At 44.8% G+C, this 18957-nt stretch overlaps 2 protein-coding genes across 2 annotated transcripts in view; one reads left to right on the forward strand and one right to left on the reverse strand.

The window, feature by feature from the left end:
• Positions 1–1494: 1494 nt before the first annotated feature.
• Positions 1495–7562, forward strand: Med28 (mediator complex subunit 28). Its single transcript, XM_050150120.1, has 4 exons — positions 1495–1705; positions 4068–4134; positions 4844–4956; positions 7010–7562. The coding sequence occupies exons 1-4, from the start codon at positions 1547–1549 to the stop codon at positions 7205–7207; spliced, it is 537 nt and encodes a 178-aa protein (XP_050006077.1). The 5' UTR covers positions 1495–1546; the 3' UTR covers positions 7208–7562.
• A 690-nt stretch (positions 7563–8252) lies between these two features.
• Fam184b (family with sequence similarity 184 member B) overlaps positions 8253–18957 on the reverse strand; it is an 83145-nt gene continuing 72440 nt past the window's right edge. Inside the window, 4 exon segments of the mRNA XM_050150119.1 lie at positions 8253–12270; positions 13826–14031; positions 14563–14667; positions 15930–16047. Coding sequence (XP_050006076.1) covers positions 12177–12270; positions 13826–14031; positions 14563–14667; positions 15930–16047 — 523 coding nt within the window. The 3' untranslated portion in view covers positions 8253–12176.

An 18957-nucleotide genomic window follows, 5' to 3' on the forward strand; every position in this document is an offset into this window, starting at 1 on the left:
TTTTATTTGATAAATATTAGCAGACACAATCCTCATTACCCCAAACTTCAGGATCTTCAATAAGCTTTAGGAATATAGAAGGGTCCTGAGATTGAAACAGTTTGCAGACAAGCTCCTAGCTTTTTATTTTTATTCTTTCTTTTGATTAGTTTGCTTTTTATTTTGTTTTCTTTGATATAGGGCTTCACAATGTAACAACAGCAGGCTTGGAACTTCCTATGTAAAACATGCTGACCTGTCTCACAGGTGCTGGGAGTAAAGACAGCTCTGTGTTTTCCATGGGTTTCCTTCACTGCCTAGATTTGACTATTCTGGAACTTGATCTGTAGACATGGCTGGTCTCAAATTTAGAGAATTATCTGCCTCTGCCTCCGGAGTTCTGGGAATAAAGTCAGAACCCACCACACCTGGCTCTAAGCCTTTCTTTGATTCCTTTTCACAAGTTTCATTCTTAGCTCAGTGGAGTCTTGCCCTGAGGTCCCCACTCTCTTCACACCATTTAACACCAGGATTTTCACTAATCTGTTTATCTCCTTGAACACAGGATTTGGCTCCATTCCACTTCTTGGTGCCCTTATTTTGTACATTTTGTATTTTTCCTTGCTCAATTTGCTCCTTTTCATTTATAGATCTGCATTAAGAATGAACACTAATAAACACACAACACAGTCAATGCTGGTTTGTTGAAATGTCCTCTGCTAAAGCTCTTAATCCTTTGATTTAGCCTCAGGCACGTTTTTTTTTTTTTTTTGGACAAAGGAATAAAGCAGTCAAATTTTTGCAAAAATATCAGATATTAATATTCTTTGAAATGTCTTGAGTTGGCCCCCCACAGTTTAAATCACCCTCAGCACCACTGTCTTCCATGTTCCTACCATTATGACCCATTAAATTCTGCTTAAAGCATTCAGCTGCTCTTCTAATCCAAAGTCTTAATGTCCACATTCTTCCAAACAAAAGCATTATCAGGCTACCAAAATACCCCAGTGTCTGGTACCAACTTCTGTCTAATGGTTTTATTGTTGTGAAGAATCACCATGACCATGGCAACTCTTATAAAAGAAAACATTTATTTGGGGCTGGCTTAAAGTTTCAGAGGTTTAGTCCACTGTCATCATGGCATGAAGCATAACAGCATGCAGGCAGACATGGAACTGAGGGTTCTACATATTGAATTGGCACTTGGTACATAGAAAGCCCTCAATCACCCTGAAGAAACAGATGACTCCTCGCTTTACTAAGGAGCCCAAGGAAAGACTTGGCCAATGTCCCTGAAAGCCCTTAGGAGCAGCACAGGGATCGGTCGATGGCAGGGAAGCCCACGCGCGAGTTCAGCCTCTGTACATGACTGGTTTAAATCAGCCCAACCTTTAGTACTAAAGTCAGTAAAGAGTTAACCCAGGCGCTCTCAGGGAAACAAGGTTCTAGAGGCCTCTAGACACCTCTGGGAGGGACGGGAGGAGCTCCGCCAGTCACGTGACCACGCCCGCCACGTGATCCGGCGGCGCACGCAGGCCCAGTGGCGCCTCCGCCCGCTATTGCAGACATGGCGGGGTCTCTAGGCGGGATGTTCTCGGGGCAGCCGCCTGGTCCGCCGCCGCCCCCGCCCGGGCTCCCGGGCCAGGCCTCGCTTCTGCAAGCCGCTCCCGGGGCTCCGAGACCATCGAACAGCACTTTGGTGGACGAGTTGGAGTCGTCATTCGAGGTAAGCCGCGCCGTGGGCGTCCCTGTGCAGCCTTCGGAAGTCGCGCCTGTCTCGGTGGTCCCTGCGCCCGGTGGGTGCCGGGGGTCGGAGAGCCGAAGCCGCCTGCCCGAGGCTGGCTGCTGCCTGTGTCCGGCGGCCTCAGGTGCCCCCGCACCCGCGGCCTTTCTGGAGACAACTCACAGAATCTGGGGGCTCTTTGGATTCCAGCCGGCGTTCTGCTCTGCAGGTCCGGTTGGAGCTGGTCTTCCCTGGAGCGTAGCCTTTTGCCTGAGTTCCTCTGAGTTCACTTTTTTTTTTCACTTAGTATGTGCTTTTCCCGGTTTTCTCTCTTCTGTGTAGACCTCCCAGTGGCCCCTGGCACTTGCTTACCTGTTAGCTTTTCTCTTTGGGAGCTACCACCTTGACGTCTCTGGCTTTCACTTTCTAGTCGTTTGGTGGGTGCGCTTTGTTGGGACAAATTGAGCTCTTACCGTGTGGGGGAAGCTTTGGTAGAACATTTGTGTTCTTCCCTCGCCCCCATAAGACTCAGAAGTAACTTGTCCAAAGTCGGCCTTGGGTTTAAGCAAGTGAACGTTAGTACTCCGGCCTTCTGCCTTTCCAGGTCAAAGATGGCCTAGTCATACTTCTGAAAAGTATTTTTCTTTAAAAAATAAAATAAATTGTATTGCATTTATTTTTGTTATTGATGCGCTTCTAGGGTCATAGGAACATATTGAAGTCGGTTCTCCATGCCTACCATGTGCGTGCAGGGGCTGGAACTGAGATTTGGTGGCAAACATCTTTACATGGTTAGCCATCCCTCCAGTCCTAATTACTTGCCTTTTTATAGTCTTACATGCATTTGTTTTTCCTTCATAAGACTGGCTGTCGAGAAAGGCTCAGCTTTAAATGCTTTAAAAAGGATAATGGGGGCGGGGAGGTGAGCCGGGAACTAAAGCTTCAGAAGTTAGTTTTGTTTGTTTGGTTGGTTTTTGGAGAAGACAGGTTTTGTCTGTCGTCTGTGTTGCCCTGGCTGTCTGAAACTTTCTCTGGTCGACAAGGCTGGCCTTGAGATCTGCAGGCTTCTGCCTCCCACCTCCGTGCACCACCACCTCCCGGCTTGAAGTTAGATTTTCAACTCAAGCATTATGGGCCATCGGGTCTCTTGAAGTATGCACGTTCTGCTCACACCCCAAAAGTCCAACAAGAATGAACTTTACAGTACACAGAATGGGCAGTCTGATTTGTTGAGCTGTTTTTGCAGAGGTAGGAAACTCTTGTGATGATTTCTATACACTAAGTCCGGAGCTGGGCAGAAGGATTCATTGCTTCCGAAAGGAACCTCACATGTGTTTGTGGCTTACGTTTGGAACCTAAATTTGTTTCTGTCTCTTTGGTTTTACACATGTGTTTGCTCACCACTGGCAGGGTTCTTCTCTCCTAGCCTGTGTTCATTTGTCAGCTGCCATCTGTGTTCTCTTTCGCCTCTTTTGTCTTTTCTGGGGGCTGCTTGTGCCTCTGTGGTGCACTCCCATGCTCACCCTGAAGCTCTGAAAAACAAAGCCGCCAAGCCACTAGAGAGCTCTTACCTCCACGAAATCTTCAGACTGAAAGAGAGCGGAGTTCCTGTCTCATCCCGCCTTATATTCCTCTCTAGTGCTGGGATTAAAGGTGTGCACCACCCCACCCGGCCTCTGTGGCTAACTAGCGTGGCTGCTGGAATGAAGGAAGTGTGCCGCCACTGCCTGGCCTGTGTGGCAGACTAGTGTTGGTGTTTTGCATTCTGATCTTCAGGCAAGCTTTATTTATTAAAATACAAATGAAATATCACTATAGTACCCTTTCAGGAGATCTTTTGGGATTTGATTATCCATCTGACACTGACCATTTATTACACCGACACGTCTGTTGCTTATTAAATGCCAAGTGGCATTCCAGGTACTTAGAATAGCGTGCTGAACCACACAGGTGGACCTGCTGGTAGAAGACAATTGATAGCGGCTGAGAAGAGCGGATAATAATGTCAGACTCCACTGCAGAGCATGAGCAGAAAGAGGAGACGGACATCTTGAGATAGTGAATATATGCAGTTCATGTAAGGCTCAGCCAGCGTGACTGTGATGGGGTTGAGAGGTGTCCAGGTGTGGAAAAAGAGTGAGGGGCAGTCAGGTGGTAGGAGTGAGACCCTGTGATGGTGCCAGCAAATACTGCTCTCTCAGTTGCCAAACTAGTTGAGATTTATTTTACCAAGTGTTTACTGAGGTCTTCACAGGTACAAACTCAGAACGTATGCACTCACTCACTGGCTCAGGAGAGGGTGATTTCTTGTTCATAGGTAATAGCTTGATGTGTGGATGACATTTGTTATGCTTTGCTCACACAGGCTTGCTTCGCTTCCCTTGTGAGTCAGGATTATGTCAACGGAACTGACCAGGAAGAAATTCGAACTGGTAAGAATTCCCTCTTTGCAGACCGTTTCTCTTCAGCAGGGTTCCTATGCCGATTTTATGTTTGTGTGTTTAGCCCTGCAGGTATCTTAGAACTTTTCCAGAGAGGAAGATGGATGCAGAAAGTCCCATAAGCTGCTGCCTCTGTTCAGTTCACTGGCTGACACACGTTTTCTGAGTCTTTTTTTTTAATTTATTTATTTCTTTATTAATTAATTAAAGATTTCTGTCTCTTCCCCACCGCCGCCTCCCCTTTCCCTCCCCTTCCCTCTGAGTCTTTTAAAATAAACTTTTCATGTACATAAAGAAATCGAGCGAGAAGTGCTTATTTAAAAACCCACAAATTATATTGATCTTTTGACAGCTCTGACAGAGAAGTCTTCTCTGCGTATTATCAACTCCAGTGTCCAATGACTTGAATATTTCAAATATTCCATTTTAAACGGAAATTGTGGTCCTACCTAATTGCTGTGTCTAGACTGTGTTTCTTTAGAAGACTTCTCGACTTATATATTGTGTAAGGTCTCTAAGATCATGCTAGTTACACGTGGGAACTTGAAGGTGATTGAGATGTTGCTGTTATCCAGACTAAATTCTCGAATTATGTTTATGAGAATTTGCTCTTTTAATATTGTACCTATTTGTTTAGGTAGGAGATAAATACATCTGTTTTTTTTTTTTTTTTAAACTTTTGGTCTCTCTCTCTTTCAAGGTGTTGATCAGTGTATCCAGAAGTTTTTGGACATTGCAAGACAGACAGAATGTTTTTTCTTACAAAAGAGGTTGCAGTTGTCTGTCCAGAAACCAGATCAAGTTATCAAAGAGGTACAAATTTGGTTTTCCCCCTAACTTTTAGGGAGAGCAAATGTCATTAAGATTCCATGTTGTCTTAATAAGATGTATTCTCTTCCTGTGAGTGGTACGAGGTCTTTACAAGTGAGGGAAGTGCTGAGGGTACCAGTGTTTATGACGGCCTGGACATTAGGGGTTAAGGGGGGCAAAGAGCAGGACTGCCAACAGCTCTGCCTACTTACTTCACACCCTGACTTCTGAGGACAGCTGGAAAGCTATCAGTATCGATAAAAAGGTAATTTGGATAGGAACAGGAACTGTATCCCCAAGTAGCTTTACCTGTACCTTGCATATTGGAAATGGTCTATGTATTTTGTTTAAGGAATCAAAAAGTAAATATTGTAACCAGCACGGTAGCACATGTGTTTAATCTCAGCTCTCACAAGGCAGAGGCATGCAGACCTCTGTAAATTCAAAACCAGTCTGACTACATAGCAAGTTCTTAGGCCAGGCAAGGCTATCTAGTGAGAGTCTGTTTCTTTAAAATATAGAGAAGGTAAGTATTTGTAGCCAAGATTCCTTAAAAGGGGTAGGTTAGTCTCATTTGCTTTAAACCAAGATATTTGTTCAAATGAGTTGCCACAAGAATTGGGAATCTTTAGTGTTAAGGAGTAAGTGAGGTGATACAGAAGATCCTGAACTTCCAGCCCCAAGGCCAGTGGTACTGCCACCAAGAAATCTGAGAGCAATGGACTTTAGAGCTTTTGAAATAACAAGGTGACCATGACCAGTTAATCAGAAAGGGTCTTTTCAAGCCACGAGACCAGCTGTTGATAGCAGGAATAGTAAGAAGATTATATTCTTTGTTGTAATCTCTTGGTATGAATACTCGAATAATAGTGGAAATGGTTAAGGCTACCATTTGAACATTGCTTTTTTTATTTTTATTTTATGTGTACGAGTGTTTTGCCCTCATGTTTGTATGTGTACCATGTGTATGCAGTTCCCATAGAGGCTGGAAGAGTGCATTGCCTTCTCTGGAACTAGAATTGTAGATGGTTGTCAGCTGCCTTGTGGGTGTTGGGAACTAAACTCAGGTCCTCTGTAAGAGCAACAAGTGCACTTAACCACTGAGCCATCTCTCTGGACACAAAGCCAAATTTTATTTTATTTTATTTATTTATTTATTTACTTACTTACTTACTTATTTTTTGGTTTTTCGAGACAGGGTTTTCTGTGGCTTTGGAGCCTGTCCTGGAACTAGCTCTTGTAGACCAGGCTGGTCTCGAACTCACAGAGATCCGCCTGCCTCTGCCTCCCAAGTGCTGGGATTAAAGGCGTGAGCCACCACAGCCCGGCCCCAAATTTTAATAAAGGATTTCCTCCCACTGTTCATACTGTTTCAACACCTTATATGTGTAATCTGAAGTCATAGAACAGTAATGTGGACTCTTACAGACAGCTGCTAACACCTGTCTCATATTCTCAGTGTTTGGTATTTTTCAGCAGTGGTCTTTTAGATTCTGAGGTAATTTTTAATCTTAAGTCTTATGTTTTTACTTACTAAAATAAAAATCATTAAACATTAAAATTCTTGTTGTTAGACAAACATCTTTCATTGAAAGAATTGCTTTTGCAGACGGTGGTGGCGTAGGCCATTAATCCCAGCACTTGGGAGGCATAGGCGGGGCAGCCAAGGCTACACCGAGAAGCCCTGTCTCAAAAAACAAACAAAAAGATTTGCTCCTGTTGATCATATAGAGAGCAGCAGAGTGGAGGGCTGTGGTGGACTCCCTTGGTTGAGTTAGTGTTTTGTGTCTTTGGTACCGTTTGAGCATTCTAGCCAAGTACTCCTCAGTCATACTTTGTCTACATCTCTCTTCTTACTTTATTTCCTCGCTGAGTTAACCAAGCTGGCCTTGACATCACTCCGGCCTTTAACTTTATGATTCCTCCCTAGCCTCCCAAGTAGTGGGGTTCCAGGCCTACACCACCAGGGTCGTTCTTAGTGCTCCTGACTAAGGAGGGTTTATTCATCTACTCCTAACCTCATCCCTTTCTTCCCTCTCCCCCACTGTATCTGTAGGATGTATCAGAACTAAGGAGTGAACTGCAGCGGAAAGATGCGCTGGTCCAGAAGCACTTGACAAAGCTGAGGCACTGGCAGCAGGTGCTGGAGGACATCAATGTGCAGCACAAGAAGCCAGCTGAGATCCCCCAGGGCTCCTTGGCCTACCTGGAGCAGGCATCTGCCAATATTCCTGCCCCTCTGAAGCCGACCTAAGAGCACTCTGCCTGGGATGCAGCTGTGTCGTCTTGCCTGATGTCTCTGTGTAGATGTGGCCTTTTGGAAGAACTCATTGATAATATGTGGGTGGTAGTTTATGTCCTGCCCATTTTTATGATTTTTTATTGGGTAGGATTTAAACAGGAAGCCCAGGCTGACCTTGAACCAGTTCTCTAAATTCCTGGAGTTCTTTATAAAACGCCTGAAACTTTGATAAACCAAGTAAAGGGTTCTTTTTTTGTTTTTTCAAATTCTTTAGCAAAGTTTGGACTGTGAGAATGATCACACACATGCTTATTTGACCTTTGCCATTTGTTTTGACAACATTTTATTTGTGCCTTCATCACTCTAATTTTGTTGTTGTTGGTTTTTATTTGTGAATTTGGTAAAACCTGAAGAAAAAGATTTTTAATAGTTTGAGAAGCCAGGGGATATAGAGTTGGTGTCAGCCTTACTAGCCACCCGTGGTAGTAGAGGCAGATCTATAAATCTGCTGTTTCAAAACTCTGAACTACCTCACAAGGAATGTGACTCAACGGAGCCGTGCTTCCAGAGTGGCGCCGGGTGCACATATTTTGCAAGTGGCTCAGAAAAGGATAAAATATGCTACTGGTGTATTACAGGAGAGGATGTTCACCTTAATGCTGCATTGTTACCTGGGGTGAGCTGCACTTTCTGGTCCTTTTTCACAGTCTTGAAGGCATGCTCAGCAGGAGCATGTGCTGAGTGCTCTCAGGCTGTGAGTGATGGTCAGTTTAAGGGATGGGGGACAGGAAGAAGGCACAGGTGGGGGCTGAGGGTCAGAGGCTGGCTTGGATTGTCTCTTGTTATTTATTTTTTTCAGAGCAGAGTACCTCTTTACCAAACACAGAAACGCCATACCTCTTGAACAGTCGGTGCATCTCCAGCTTGGTTTTGGTCTTGTCCATTTTGGTTTCTGGAGTCTTGAGTACCTGAGCACAAGCATTGATGTCCACTCCCTGCCTAGTGTGGGCACAGCCATCTGGTCTGTGAAGCTTCTGAATCCCCTTCACTGCATCCCAAGGCATAGCCTTTTTTTTTTTTTTTTAATTCTGTCAACTTTCATAACTTATCCATTGTGGCTGTCTCTGTGTTACTTGCTCTGTAGTATGCCTGTGAGAATTAGGCACTTCCTTAATTATGCAAGATCTTCCTATTTCCATGTGTGTGCTTGATTGTGTGATGTATAGCTCAGCGACTAATGAGAGCCAGCCTGAGGCCATCAAGTCCCCTTAATGGAATATATAGGTTAAGCAGTGTTGAAAAATGTAGGCTGGGCATGGTGGCATGTTTTATTCTAGCATTTGGAGGTAGAGGAAGGAGGATCAGAGTTTGAGACTGTTGTAGGCTCCACGAGATCCGTTTCCCAAACCCCTGAAACCACCCACTTTACGAAGTACTGACCAGCAGCTTTACATTTCATGGATTCTTAGCTAAGACCTAAATAAACTTCTTATATTTTGGCTGGTTTTTAATAATAAAGGTGGTGGTGAAATTACTAGAAACTGTTCTTGGTGCTTAGTAAAAGTACTTCAAATTAGTATATATACAAGTTATTGTTACTTTATTGAGTTCAATGGGTAAAATGGTTTTTCCATTTTGTCAGTTTGTAAGCATCGTTTTTATTGGGGGAGGAGAGGAGTATGTGTGAGTTTTTGGGAAGGTCAGAGATCCATGTCATGTGGCATCTCCTTCCACCTCACTTTCTGATGCACAGTTTCTCTGAATATGGGGCTTACTTTAACTGACAAGCTGGCTGGCAGACCTCAGTGATCCTCCTGCCTCTCAGCACTAGGATTGAGCTACTCTGCTGGGCTATTTATTCTGGCACAAGAGATCTGAGCTCAGGTCTTCAGCTTGCATGAAAGTCACTTACTGAACTGTCTCTGCTATCAACCCAGCTCCATCCATCTTTTTCTTAACTACACGGCAGCTTAATGGTTGGTGAATGAACAGAAATGCCAGGCTGCATGCCTCTTAGGGGGTTCCTTTGGCTTGCTGCTCCCATGTGTAACCCAACAGAGTTAAGGAAGCTTTTTTCCAACCTTTAGTTTCAGCCGCCTACCTGAGTAAGATCTTTCCACTTGTTGCATGGCCAGTTACTTTCACTAGGATTAACCACTTGCTGGTTCTGCCACTTGCAACTGTCTGTCCTTGGCCTCTCTCAGCTCACCCAAATTCTCTCATAAACATTTCTCCATCTTTCCCAGCTCTGCTTCCTCTGTCCATCATACATTTGCTCTTCTGATGTCTTTGACCACAATCAGACGGACACTCACTTCCTTATCTTCTATACCTGGACTTTGTAACACATCTTCCTTTTTTCCCTTTGCTTTATCCAACCAATTGTTGACATTCCTGAGAGTTGGGTCCTTAACTGAAGACTCCTACTCAGTTTTGCTTTTGAAAGTGCTGTTGCATAAAACACAGTTATAGGAACTAATACTGGTTGTGCCAGTCCTGGATATTGGCCTACCCAGCAGGCTGCTACAGTCAGGCCCATCCATGGGCTCCTCCCGTGGGCAGTGAGCTCAGCAACAGTGTCAGTCACCCTACTCCAGACTTAGGAACTCTCTTAGCACAGTTCGTCAGCACTCAGCAGTGCCTGCCCTGTTACTCTGCTGATGTAAACAGGACCAGGACACTAAACCTCAGTCACCCTGAAGTAGTGATAAAGTCAGACAATGATCTTATTAGTCCAAAATAAAGGCAACATGCCATTCAAACTATCAGACATCCTGCCAGATGAAATGAATGACTGCCACCTTTGCCCCATTTCATGGCCGTTATCAACTTGACAGGATTTAAACCTGGCTAGGAGAAAGACCTTGGCATGTCTGTGAAGGAAGTTTCTAGATTATGCTGCTTGAGGTGGGAAGGCCCACTCTATGTGGGCAGTACCATTCCATGTACTGGGATCCAGTACTGAATAAAGGAGAACATGAGCTGGGCATCAGAATTCTTTGCTCTCCACTTCCCATCTGGATACAGTGTGACCCTCAACCTCAACTCTGTCCTCACACCTTCCCTGCCATGGTGCTCTGAACCATGATAAACATTTTTGAGTTCTTTTTGTCAGGTATTCAGTCTCGGCAGCAAAAAGATAATACACTGGGTAGTAGGAAAGCAACCTATGCTTCTCACCAAAGGTTGCAGTGCTGGGGAAGTGCCCAGATCAAAACAGCAGAACCATCTGTAGCTAATTTCTTAAAGCCCTCAATAAAAACACAATGTGCACTGCTAATTGTCAAATATTGGAACTTGATACTTAGTAGGAAACAGACTGGGCATTTCCTAATCCAAAGTGCTCCCAAATCTAAACGTCTCTAGTGCTGACCTAACACAATAAGTAGAACTTTCCATACTTTTGAGTTAAAATGGAGATGCACTAAGACTAGGGTGGATACGGAGGAAATGCCAACACGTGGGGCCCATTCTGAAGAGGCCTAAACCAGCTTCATTGCACATGAGGTCCTGTCGTGGAGATATCTCTGCTCTCAAGTCATCCATTTCTGTTGTCTCAATTAACCCTGTCTTGATTTAGTACAGCAGCCCAACCGTGCAGTGTCTTCAGGTTATATCAGACACATCCTGAGCAGGAAAGACAAAAAGTTGGCACTGAAAAACAGTGTGGCACTCTGAATATGGTGACAAATGTTTACATTCAAAAATGTGTCACAGGGCTGGTAGTGTAGGTCAGTGGTGTGACACTTCACCCTAAACAGGGGCAGGATTCTAACATGGTACTCATATTCTAACAAGAAAAACAAAGCAAAAAAAAATCTTGTTTGCCTTTTAACTTGTTTTAGTTACATTTCTCTAAAAGTGATCTAATCACCTACATTTTATTTGTAGACGATCTGATTGAGCTTAATGTGGAATTTGTTTCAGAGCTTTATCTTAATCTAATTATACAAGCCAATAGCCATTTTTATTGCCCAGTTTAGAGTTTTATTCAAAGAGCAAATATTTGACAATGCATAGAATTGAATCTGTTGATAAGCCACTTGCTGGGCCAGCACCAGAGAGAAAAGATTCTACCCACTAAAAGCTTGGGTCAGCTCTACTGTCAGTGGGTAAGACACGGTGGGCAGAGTGCAGGTTCAGCACCACGGACAGTTCCCGGCTCTTCTGGGAGTCTGCACAGTAGTTAAGCCAAACGTCCGAGGCAGGTGACCCAGATCAAAGGACAGGGGTCCAGCAATCTTTGACATTAGAGACCAGACAGTCTGGAATCCCTCACAAGACTGTTAGCACAGTGGTCACTGAAGCCGATATGTCTGGCAGGGTGAAGCGCAGCTGTCCACTGAGCATTCCAGTTCGGGCTGATGGCTGGCTGCGCCTGAACTATGCTCCTTAATTGTGCAAAGTCCCTTTTGAGGTAGGTGTTGTCCCTCTGTAGTCTGCGGCCTGTGCTAGACCTTGGAAACTGTAACATGCAGTCCAAGCATGCTTCAGTCCATTCCTGGTAGGTCTGATGTTTTGTCTTCATTGGCTTTATTTTATTCCTCTTCATATTGAGGTTGGATGTGCATTTTGAAATTATCATCTTACATATGTGGAAATATATAGCATAACTCTTTGGAGATGACCAAGAAAAAAAATCACTTTGAAAGCAGACCATGGCAGTCACTAGTCTGATATCCCACCAAGTGGAGTGTGACATTACAGGCACTGGAAATACAATGGGTAATTTGGTCATCAGAGATTAATAGCATTTTCCAAGGGATACTTTTTAATAACTGGCTTGTTTCAGCTTTAACTATAAGAATTGTAAAGTAAGCAGGTGTCACAATGAAACTGGAATGTTAATGCCACACTTTGTTTTAGCTATCTATCACATGAAAGTACCAGCTAGCTACTGGCTGGATGATTTTAATTCATTCTTTCAGATGGTCGAAACGATTCTCTAATGCACTCCTTGGAACAGATCCCAAAGATGAGCTTAGAATGAAAAATACTTGGTAAACCACTCCTGATGCGGAGAGCCTTGCTTCTGTGGGGCCTCTTTGGCTTGACCTGGTTCTCCATCTTGTGCCCTAATCAAAGAAAAAATGTACATGGTTTTGAAACTTTTTCAATTAAAAAAAAAAAAAAACCTGCCCTGCCATCATTCCTGGAGAAGCTAAGTGCTTGCTATCCCCTCAGAAAATGCTAGGCCATGACCTATGTCAGCAGCTGGAAATGTGTTGTGAGGGATGAGTGGGAGGGAGGGTCTAGTTCTTGTTTTAACCACTAACTGCTCTCCACTCTTTCACTGATGACCTGATGGCCATGGCACTAACGAGATGCATTTTGTCACATTCTATATCTTACTTTAGGCACACATCAGACAATCAGCCAAATTTTAAAAACTTAAAATAGTTAATCAAAATAGTGTTCCACCATGAACCTTCTATATATTATTTGTGAGCATATTAATGAAGATATGAAATTTGCCCTAATAAAAAGAAGAAAGAGTAGGCAATGAACTGTCATAGTCTTCGTTTGTGAAATTTCATATAAAATAGCAGCCTGCCAGGCCTGAGGACCTGAGTTTGATTCCTGGAACCGACAAGGTGAACGGAGAGAACAGACTCTCAAAAGTTGTCCTCTGACATTGTGCATGGCAGATGCCATCTCCCCCATTAATAACATACAGTAATTTAAAGTCACACTTTGTAGCTGTGACTGTTCTAGAACTTACTAAATAGACTGTGCTGACCTAGAACTCACATAGATTCACTTGCCTCTGCTTCCAGAGCTGAGATTAAAGGGGTGCACACTTGACCCATAAATACTGAAAAAAAAAAAAAACTCAAAATAGTTTAAAGCAGGTGCCTACCAATGAGAGTCAGGAGCTGGCAAACTGGTATGCTCTGCTCTAGACCTTTCTCAGGCAGGACCCAACGGGGCTATACTCATTCAGGGGTGGCAAGTTAGTCCTCGCTCCACAGTCAGGTCTCTGCCTCCCCTCCAGTCTAAAGAGCCATGGTCAGGCTGGCATGCAGAGAGCTTCTGCAGCCAGAGCATTTTAGACCAGGCCCTTTCTAAACGCAAACCCTCAAGCTCAGAATTTAAAGCACACCCTTTAAATGGAGGGCTTGATGAGAAGGGAAACAGTAAGCAAGGTGAGCCCACAGGCCTCGGGAAGAGGGAAACCGAGGAAGGTGTGTCAGCCACGCCCACACCCAGAGACTCTAACAGCCTCAAGAATACTGTCCACACTGAAAAGTAGCCTTAGCTAAAGCCACAGAGGCTGAAAATAGTTTATGGATTAATTCCTTTAGTCACACCAGTCTTATCAGGCAGCTGCTGTATTAGGGAACCATAGAGGTCACCTGTCCAAGGCCACACAGCCAAGAAAAAAAATGGATTTTGAACACAGATCTTAAGTGATTCCATAACAATTAGGCCTTCTAAAATCCGGTCCCAAAACCCAAATAACAGCAGTTTCTATCGTTAGAGTTTCCATTTGGCTAGAGTGTCATTGTCCAAGGCTGGGCTTCTACTCTATAGACCAGACGCCAGAAACTTAACAGGTACCCGAGAAGATACCAGTTTCTTTCCTGCCCTTGAAGAACAGGGTACATCTTCTCCCTCTCCCTCACGCACCTTGTGGCAGTTTTCCCATCAAGTAACTGGGTGGGTTTGTAACTGGTGGGCTGGCCACAGCTGGGGCTTGGGTCCAGGCTAGGTGACTTTGTTATGGGAGGGGCGTTGATCCTGGAGCTCAGATCTCCGCTCAGAAAGTTCTTTGCATAGGAGGCAAGGTTTGGCACGCTGACCACTCGGCTGGGCACTTCCTCCATCTTCTTTTTCTGTTTGTGTCAGAGAAAGGCTGTTAATGCCACCCAGGTGATGTGGGGTTCCCCTCTGTATGCTGTGAATACCACTGGTTACTAAAGAAACTGGCTTGGCCTATAGCAAAGTAGAACTTAGCTAGACATGGAAAACTAAACTGAATGCTGGGAGAAAGGAGGCGGAATCAAGGAGAAGCCATCATGGAGCCACCACCAGAGATAGACATGTTGAAACCTTGCTGGTAGGCCACAAGCCTCATGGTAAAATATAAAATAATGGAGATGGGTTAATTCTAGATATAAGAGCTAGCAAGCAATACTCTTAATTAATTGGCCAAGCAGTGATTTAGTTAATACAGTTTCTGTGTGGTTATTTCGGGGCTGAGCAGCCCAGAACAAACAAGCGGCCTTACTACAACACCCAGGAAACAGCATTATTATAAAAGCGAATAGGCTTATCTGATGGGATGCCCACTAGCCCATCAGTATGCTGCAGCTACTTTGAGGAGAAAAGCCCGCACATTATGTGATGTGATAAAATTGCTTTACCTTCATGGAAGGGGTCAAGTATCCTGGGTGAGGATTGAATGAGAAGGACCGATTCCGATGGGACATTGCACTGGGGAAGGCTGCGTAGTGAAATTTTCTCTCTTCCTGGAAAATCAATGCAACCAGGTCTTAGAGAGCTTAGTCATGTGTCACTGGTTTTGTCCAGATGGTGGGAGGGCCCTGGAGAAGGACGGTGAGTGAGTGGCAATCGGCAGCCAGTCACTGGAGCACCTTGGAGGTGGTACCTTCACCTCTGGGGCTTCATGGTTCCAGTGAAGAAAAGAACAAGCTGCCTTAGTGAGGAAAAAAAAAATCTAACTCAACTGAGCATCTGAAAGTAAAGTCTAGTCCAAAAGTGCAAGTAATTAAGCAAACATTCCAACCTTTCTCTCCCTTGCCTTTGCTTGAAGCAGATCCGCATGCACTCCGAGCTGGCCTCAAACATACTGTACTATTTAGCCAAGGATGAACATGACCTTGAACTTCTGGCCTGTTTCTGACTCCTAAGAGCTGGGTTTCAGGCATGTGCTACCGTACTTGATCTGTGTGGTGCCAAGGACTGAAGCATGACCTGTGGGTGCCAGGAACTGAGCCTGGGTCCTCTGCGAAAGCAACAAGTGTTCTTAACCTGGGCGACTATTCTTTTAAGATAATCCTTAGTTGCTAAGAGCACTTACTGCTCTTCCAGAGGACCTGTGCTCAATTCCCAGTGCCTGTAATCAGGCAGTTCACAAATACCAGTAACTCCAGCATCAGGGGATCTGACGTCCTATTCTCTCCTCTAAGAGGACCTGTATACATGTGGTGTGCACACATATGCACCTAAATATAAATAAATAAATAAATGAATAAAAATAAATAAAAAGACTAATAACTATAGTACCTTCCTACACTTACCAAGTAGCAGTTATTCCTTATTAACATAATTCTAAGAGTCAAAGACAGACCAAGGGGAGAGACGTCCCATCAGGTCTTGATGATTTGGGGACACAGGGTCAAAGGAGTTGGAAATAACTCTTCAAGGGGTCTTGCTACTAGAATGGGTGAGCTACTCGAAAGCAGGTGGTTGATAGATCAACAATGGTAAATTTGAATGATTCTATTACAGTCAAGGTAAGTAAATGGATTTTTATCAAAACTGTAGGTTAAAAAACAGGATCAACATCAAAGGCTGTTAAACTTGGGCATAGGATGGTTCTTTTCTTTGCCTGTTTATCTCTCTCTTTTCTTTTTTATGAGTACTTCTTAGTAATAGGGGGAAATAATGAAGGATGGACAGACAGCTACAGAAATGCCAGGTTCAAAGCTAACACCCTTAATGTGTCCACTGGGCAGAACCTCCCCTTCTCTGCTGGCCTGGGCCTCACCGTCAGCTGTCTGATGATGTCCTCTCTCTCCTTCAGACGTGTCTGCAGGCGGCCTATGAGCTGCAGGTCCTCGGGCCGCGAGGTTCCTTTCCCTGGCTTCTCTCCAGAATCTTTAAGTCTGTTTGAAGTAGGTAGTCAGCCCTACAGAGGTTTCTCAATAGGGTAACAAGAGAGTGTGTGTAGAGCATGGCCACCCAGGACCTAAAGCTGATCAAACTCCTGGAGACTGTGCTTAGCATGGCCACCCAGGACCTATACCTGATCGAGCTCCTGGAGACTATGCTTAGCATGGCCACTCAGGACCTATACCTGATCGAGCTCCTGGAGACTATGCTTAGCATGGCCACTCAGGACCTACTCCTGTTCTGGATCCCGTCAGTTTTCCCACGCCTTCAGAACTAAGGGGTGTACACATAGCTTCTACATGCAGCCAGGCTTCTGGGGTCAGGTGTGGTTCTGGAACAAGAGCCTTGCTCCACCCTAGACCTGCAGGGTCCTCTGATGCCCACGAGGCTCTTGCCCCATCTGCTGGGGACACAGAGCACAGCCTGAGTTGGCCCTGGAGTCAAGAAGCTCTTCAGGTGTAGCCATAGATGAAATAGGCCAGGATGGTGATGGGGAGAGACAGTACTGATGACCGCTGATGACAGGTGAAGGTTTGAGAGTGAGAGAACCCCGCCCCTGTTAATCCTTTATCTGCTGCTTTCTAGTCATTTGCCACATCACTTATGCCATTTCTCCTGGGGCCAACAGTCTGTCTTCTTTTGGGAGGAGAAGAAGGTAGCTGTGTGGTTGAGACAGGGTCTGGCCTCACCACATAGAGCAGGCTAGCCTGGAACTCATGGAAATCCACCTGTCTCTGCCTCCACATGCAACCCTTCCCAGCAGTTTCTCCCTTTTTAAAGAGAGCATGCAACAGTGTTTGGTTGTGAAGAGCCAGTGAGGTAAAGGCTGACTGGCTTACGGGCACATGGCAAGTGCCCACTGGATGGGGCTTGGTTGATAAACCTCACCACAGCTTTTCTTTCAGAGCTGGGGGCTGAGCGTCATGAGCAGGCACTGAGCTATCTCCCCAATGCTTTTCTTTTTTTACCTTTTTATTCTGAGATATGACCTCACCACACTGCCCTTGCTGGCTATGAACTTGTTTGACAGCCCTTGATGGCTTGGGACTTGCAATCCTCTTGTTCCAGCTCCCTCTAGAGGATTATGGGCCTGTGGTTCTGGGCAAGACACACTGCAACTGTTCTGGGCCAAAACTGGATTCTCAGGGGCTGGAGAGATGGCTTAGCGGTTAAGCGCATTGTTTGCTCTTCCAAAGGTCCTGAGTTCAATTCCCAGCAACCACATGGTGGCTCACAACCATCTGTAATGAGGTCTGGTGCCCTCTTCTGGCCTGCAGGAACACACGCAGACAGAACATTGTATACATAATAAATAAATATTTTAAAAAAGACTGGTTTCTCAGAACACAGGCTCTTACGTTCACTTCCTATTATATAACCACGGGAAAGAGGTTTTACCTGTCAGCTGATTCACTTCCTAACTGGTCTTCTTTTCAATCATCCCTTCTTTTAGTTTCTCTGTCACTCAGCAACTAGAAGAAAGCTTCTTCTGCCTCCCCCCCAGGGCACTGTCACATGGGCAGCATGCAATTATACAAACACACATGCACATAAATAAAAAACACATCTTTATAGATTAATGCAGCCCTCAACTCACAAGGAGAAGCTTCTGTTTGTGGTATATGGCAATTAACGCAGACGCAATGAGCTAGTCAAAGTGCAGAGAATAAGAGACTGCTATATCTTTGCTCTCCACAAACTGATGGCAAAGCCCCATTGCTGAAGACAACACCTACACAACTCCCTGTGCATGGAGATTTTGAGCTGGTGCCTACACAGAGCCTTCACCACTACATGCTAGTGTCTTTGGTACAGGAAGGGACTCTGCATTCCACCGACAGAGAAGAATAAAGACCAACCCAGTCACAAACCCACTGATCTACAGTGGTGTCCTGTCTGCAAGATATGCTAGGGCAATGACGGCACAAAGCTTGTGGAAGCAGTCACCTATGATCTGATTTGACTTAAGGCCCACCCCACTCCACAAGATGGAACTCATACCCAGCACTGCTGTGTGAACAAGAACCTGAGACTAGATTGCCCCAAAACTACTGTTCAGAAAAAGAAAAGCAAAATGTATCAATAAAATGTATCAATAAAATGACTCCTAAGTGTATCCTACTATATGCATATACCAGTGTCTTGCTCAGCCACCATCAGAGAAGCCTCCTTCTATAGCCGATGGAAACAAGAGGCACGGCCAGGCATTATGCAGAGGGTGGGAGACTGTCAAACCCTCAGTCCTAAACAGGATGTCTCCATCAAATACCCTCCAGGGTTCAGGGGAACCTGCAGAGAAAAAGGCTCAAAGATTGTAAGAGCCAGAGGGGGCGGAGGACACCAGGAAGACAGTGCCCTCTAAAGCAACGGACGATGCTCGTCTGAACTCACAGAGACTGAGGAGCATGCACAGGGCCTGCATTCCTCTGCAGCAGATGATCCGGAGTTCAAAGGAGAAGTGGGCACATACTCCAACTCCTAACCCAGGAGCTATCCCAAATTGCTAACCACTTGCAAATGAAAACTTAGTTCTCTCCGAGGGAGTCACACAGGGGAAACAAGTGAGACTTAAGGGCAGGCTGCCTGTCCAGCAGTAGACACCAACAGAAGACAAACTGACAGCTCTTTGGAGGTGCGCTGTCTCATGATGTCATATCAGAATGCTCCCTTTTTTTCTATCTTACTTTTAATTTGTGTTTTACTTATGTATATTCCCTCTTTCTTTACCATACAGGCAGTCTAGTGTTATTCTGTTTCCTGGGTACAAACGCGTGGGTCTCGGTGTCTATAACTGTTTCTCGTGCCCTTTTTAGGCTCTTTTCCTTCTGTTTGTTTTGCCCTATTTCAGTGTGTTAGGCTTCATCTTACCTTATTATACTACATTATATATATATACATATATA

The sequence above is a fragment of the Alexandromys fortis genome, unplaced genomic scaffold, assembly GCF_014885135.2.
Source record: "Alexandromys fortis isolate MF-2015 unplaced genomic scaffold, M_Fortis_MF-2015_v1.1 scaffold_0, whole genome shotgun sequence".
NCBI lineage: Eukaryota > Metazoa > Chordata > Mammalia > Rodentia > Cricetidae > Alexandromys > Alexandromys fortis.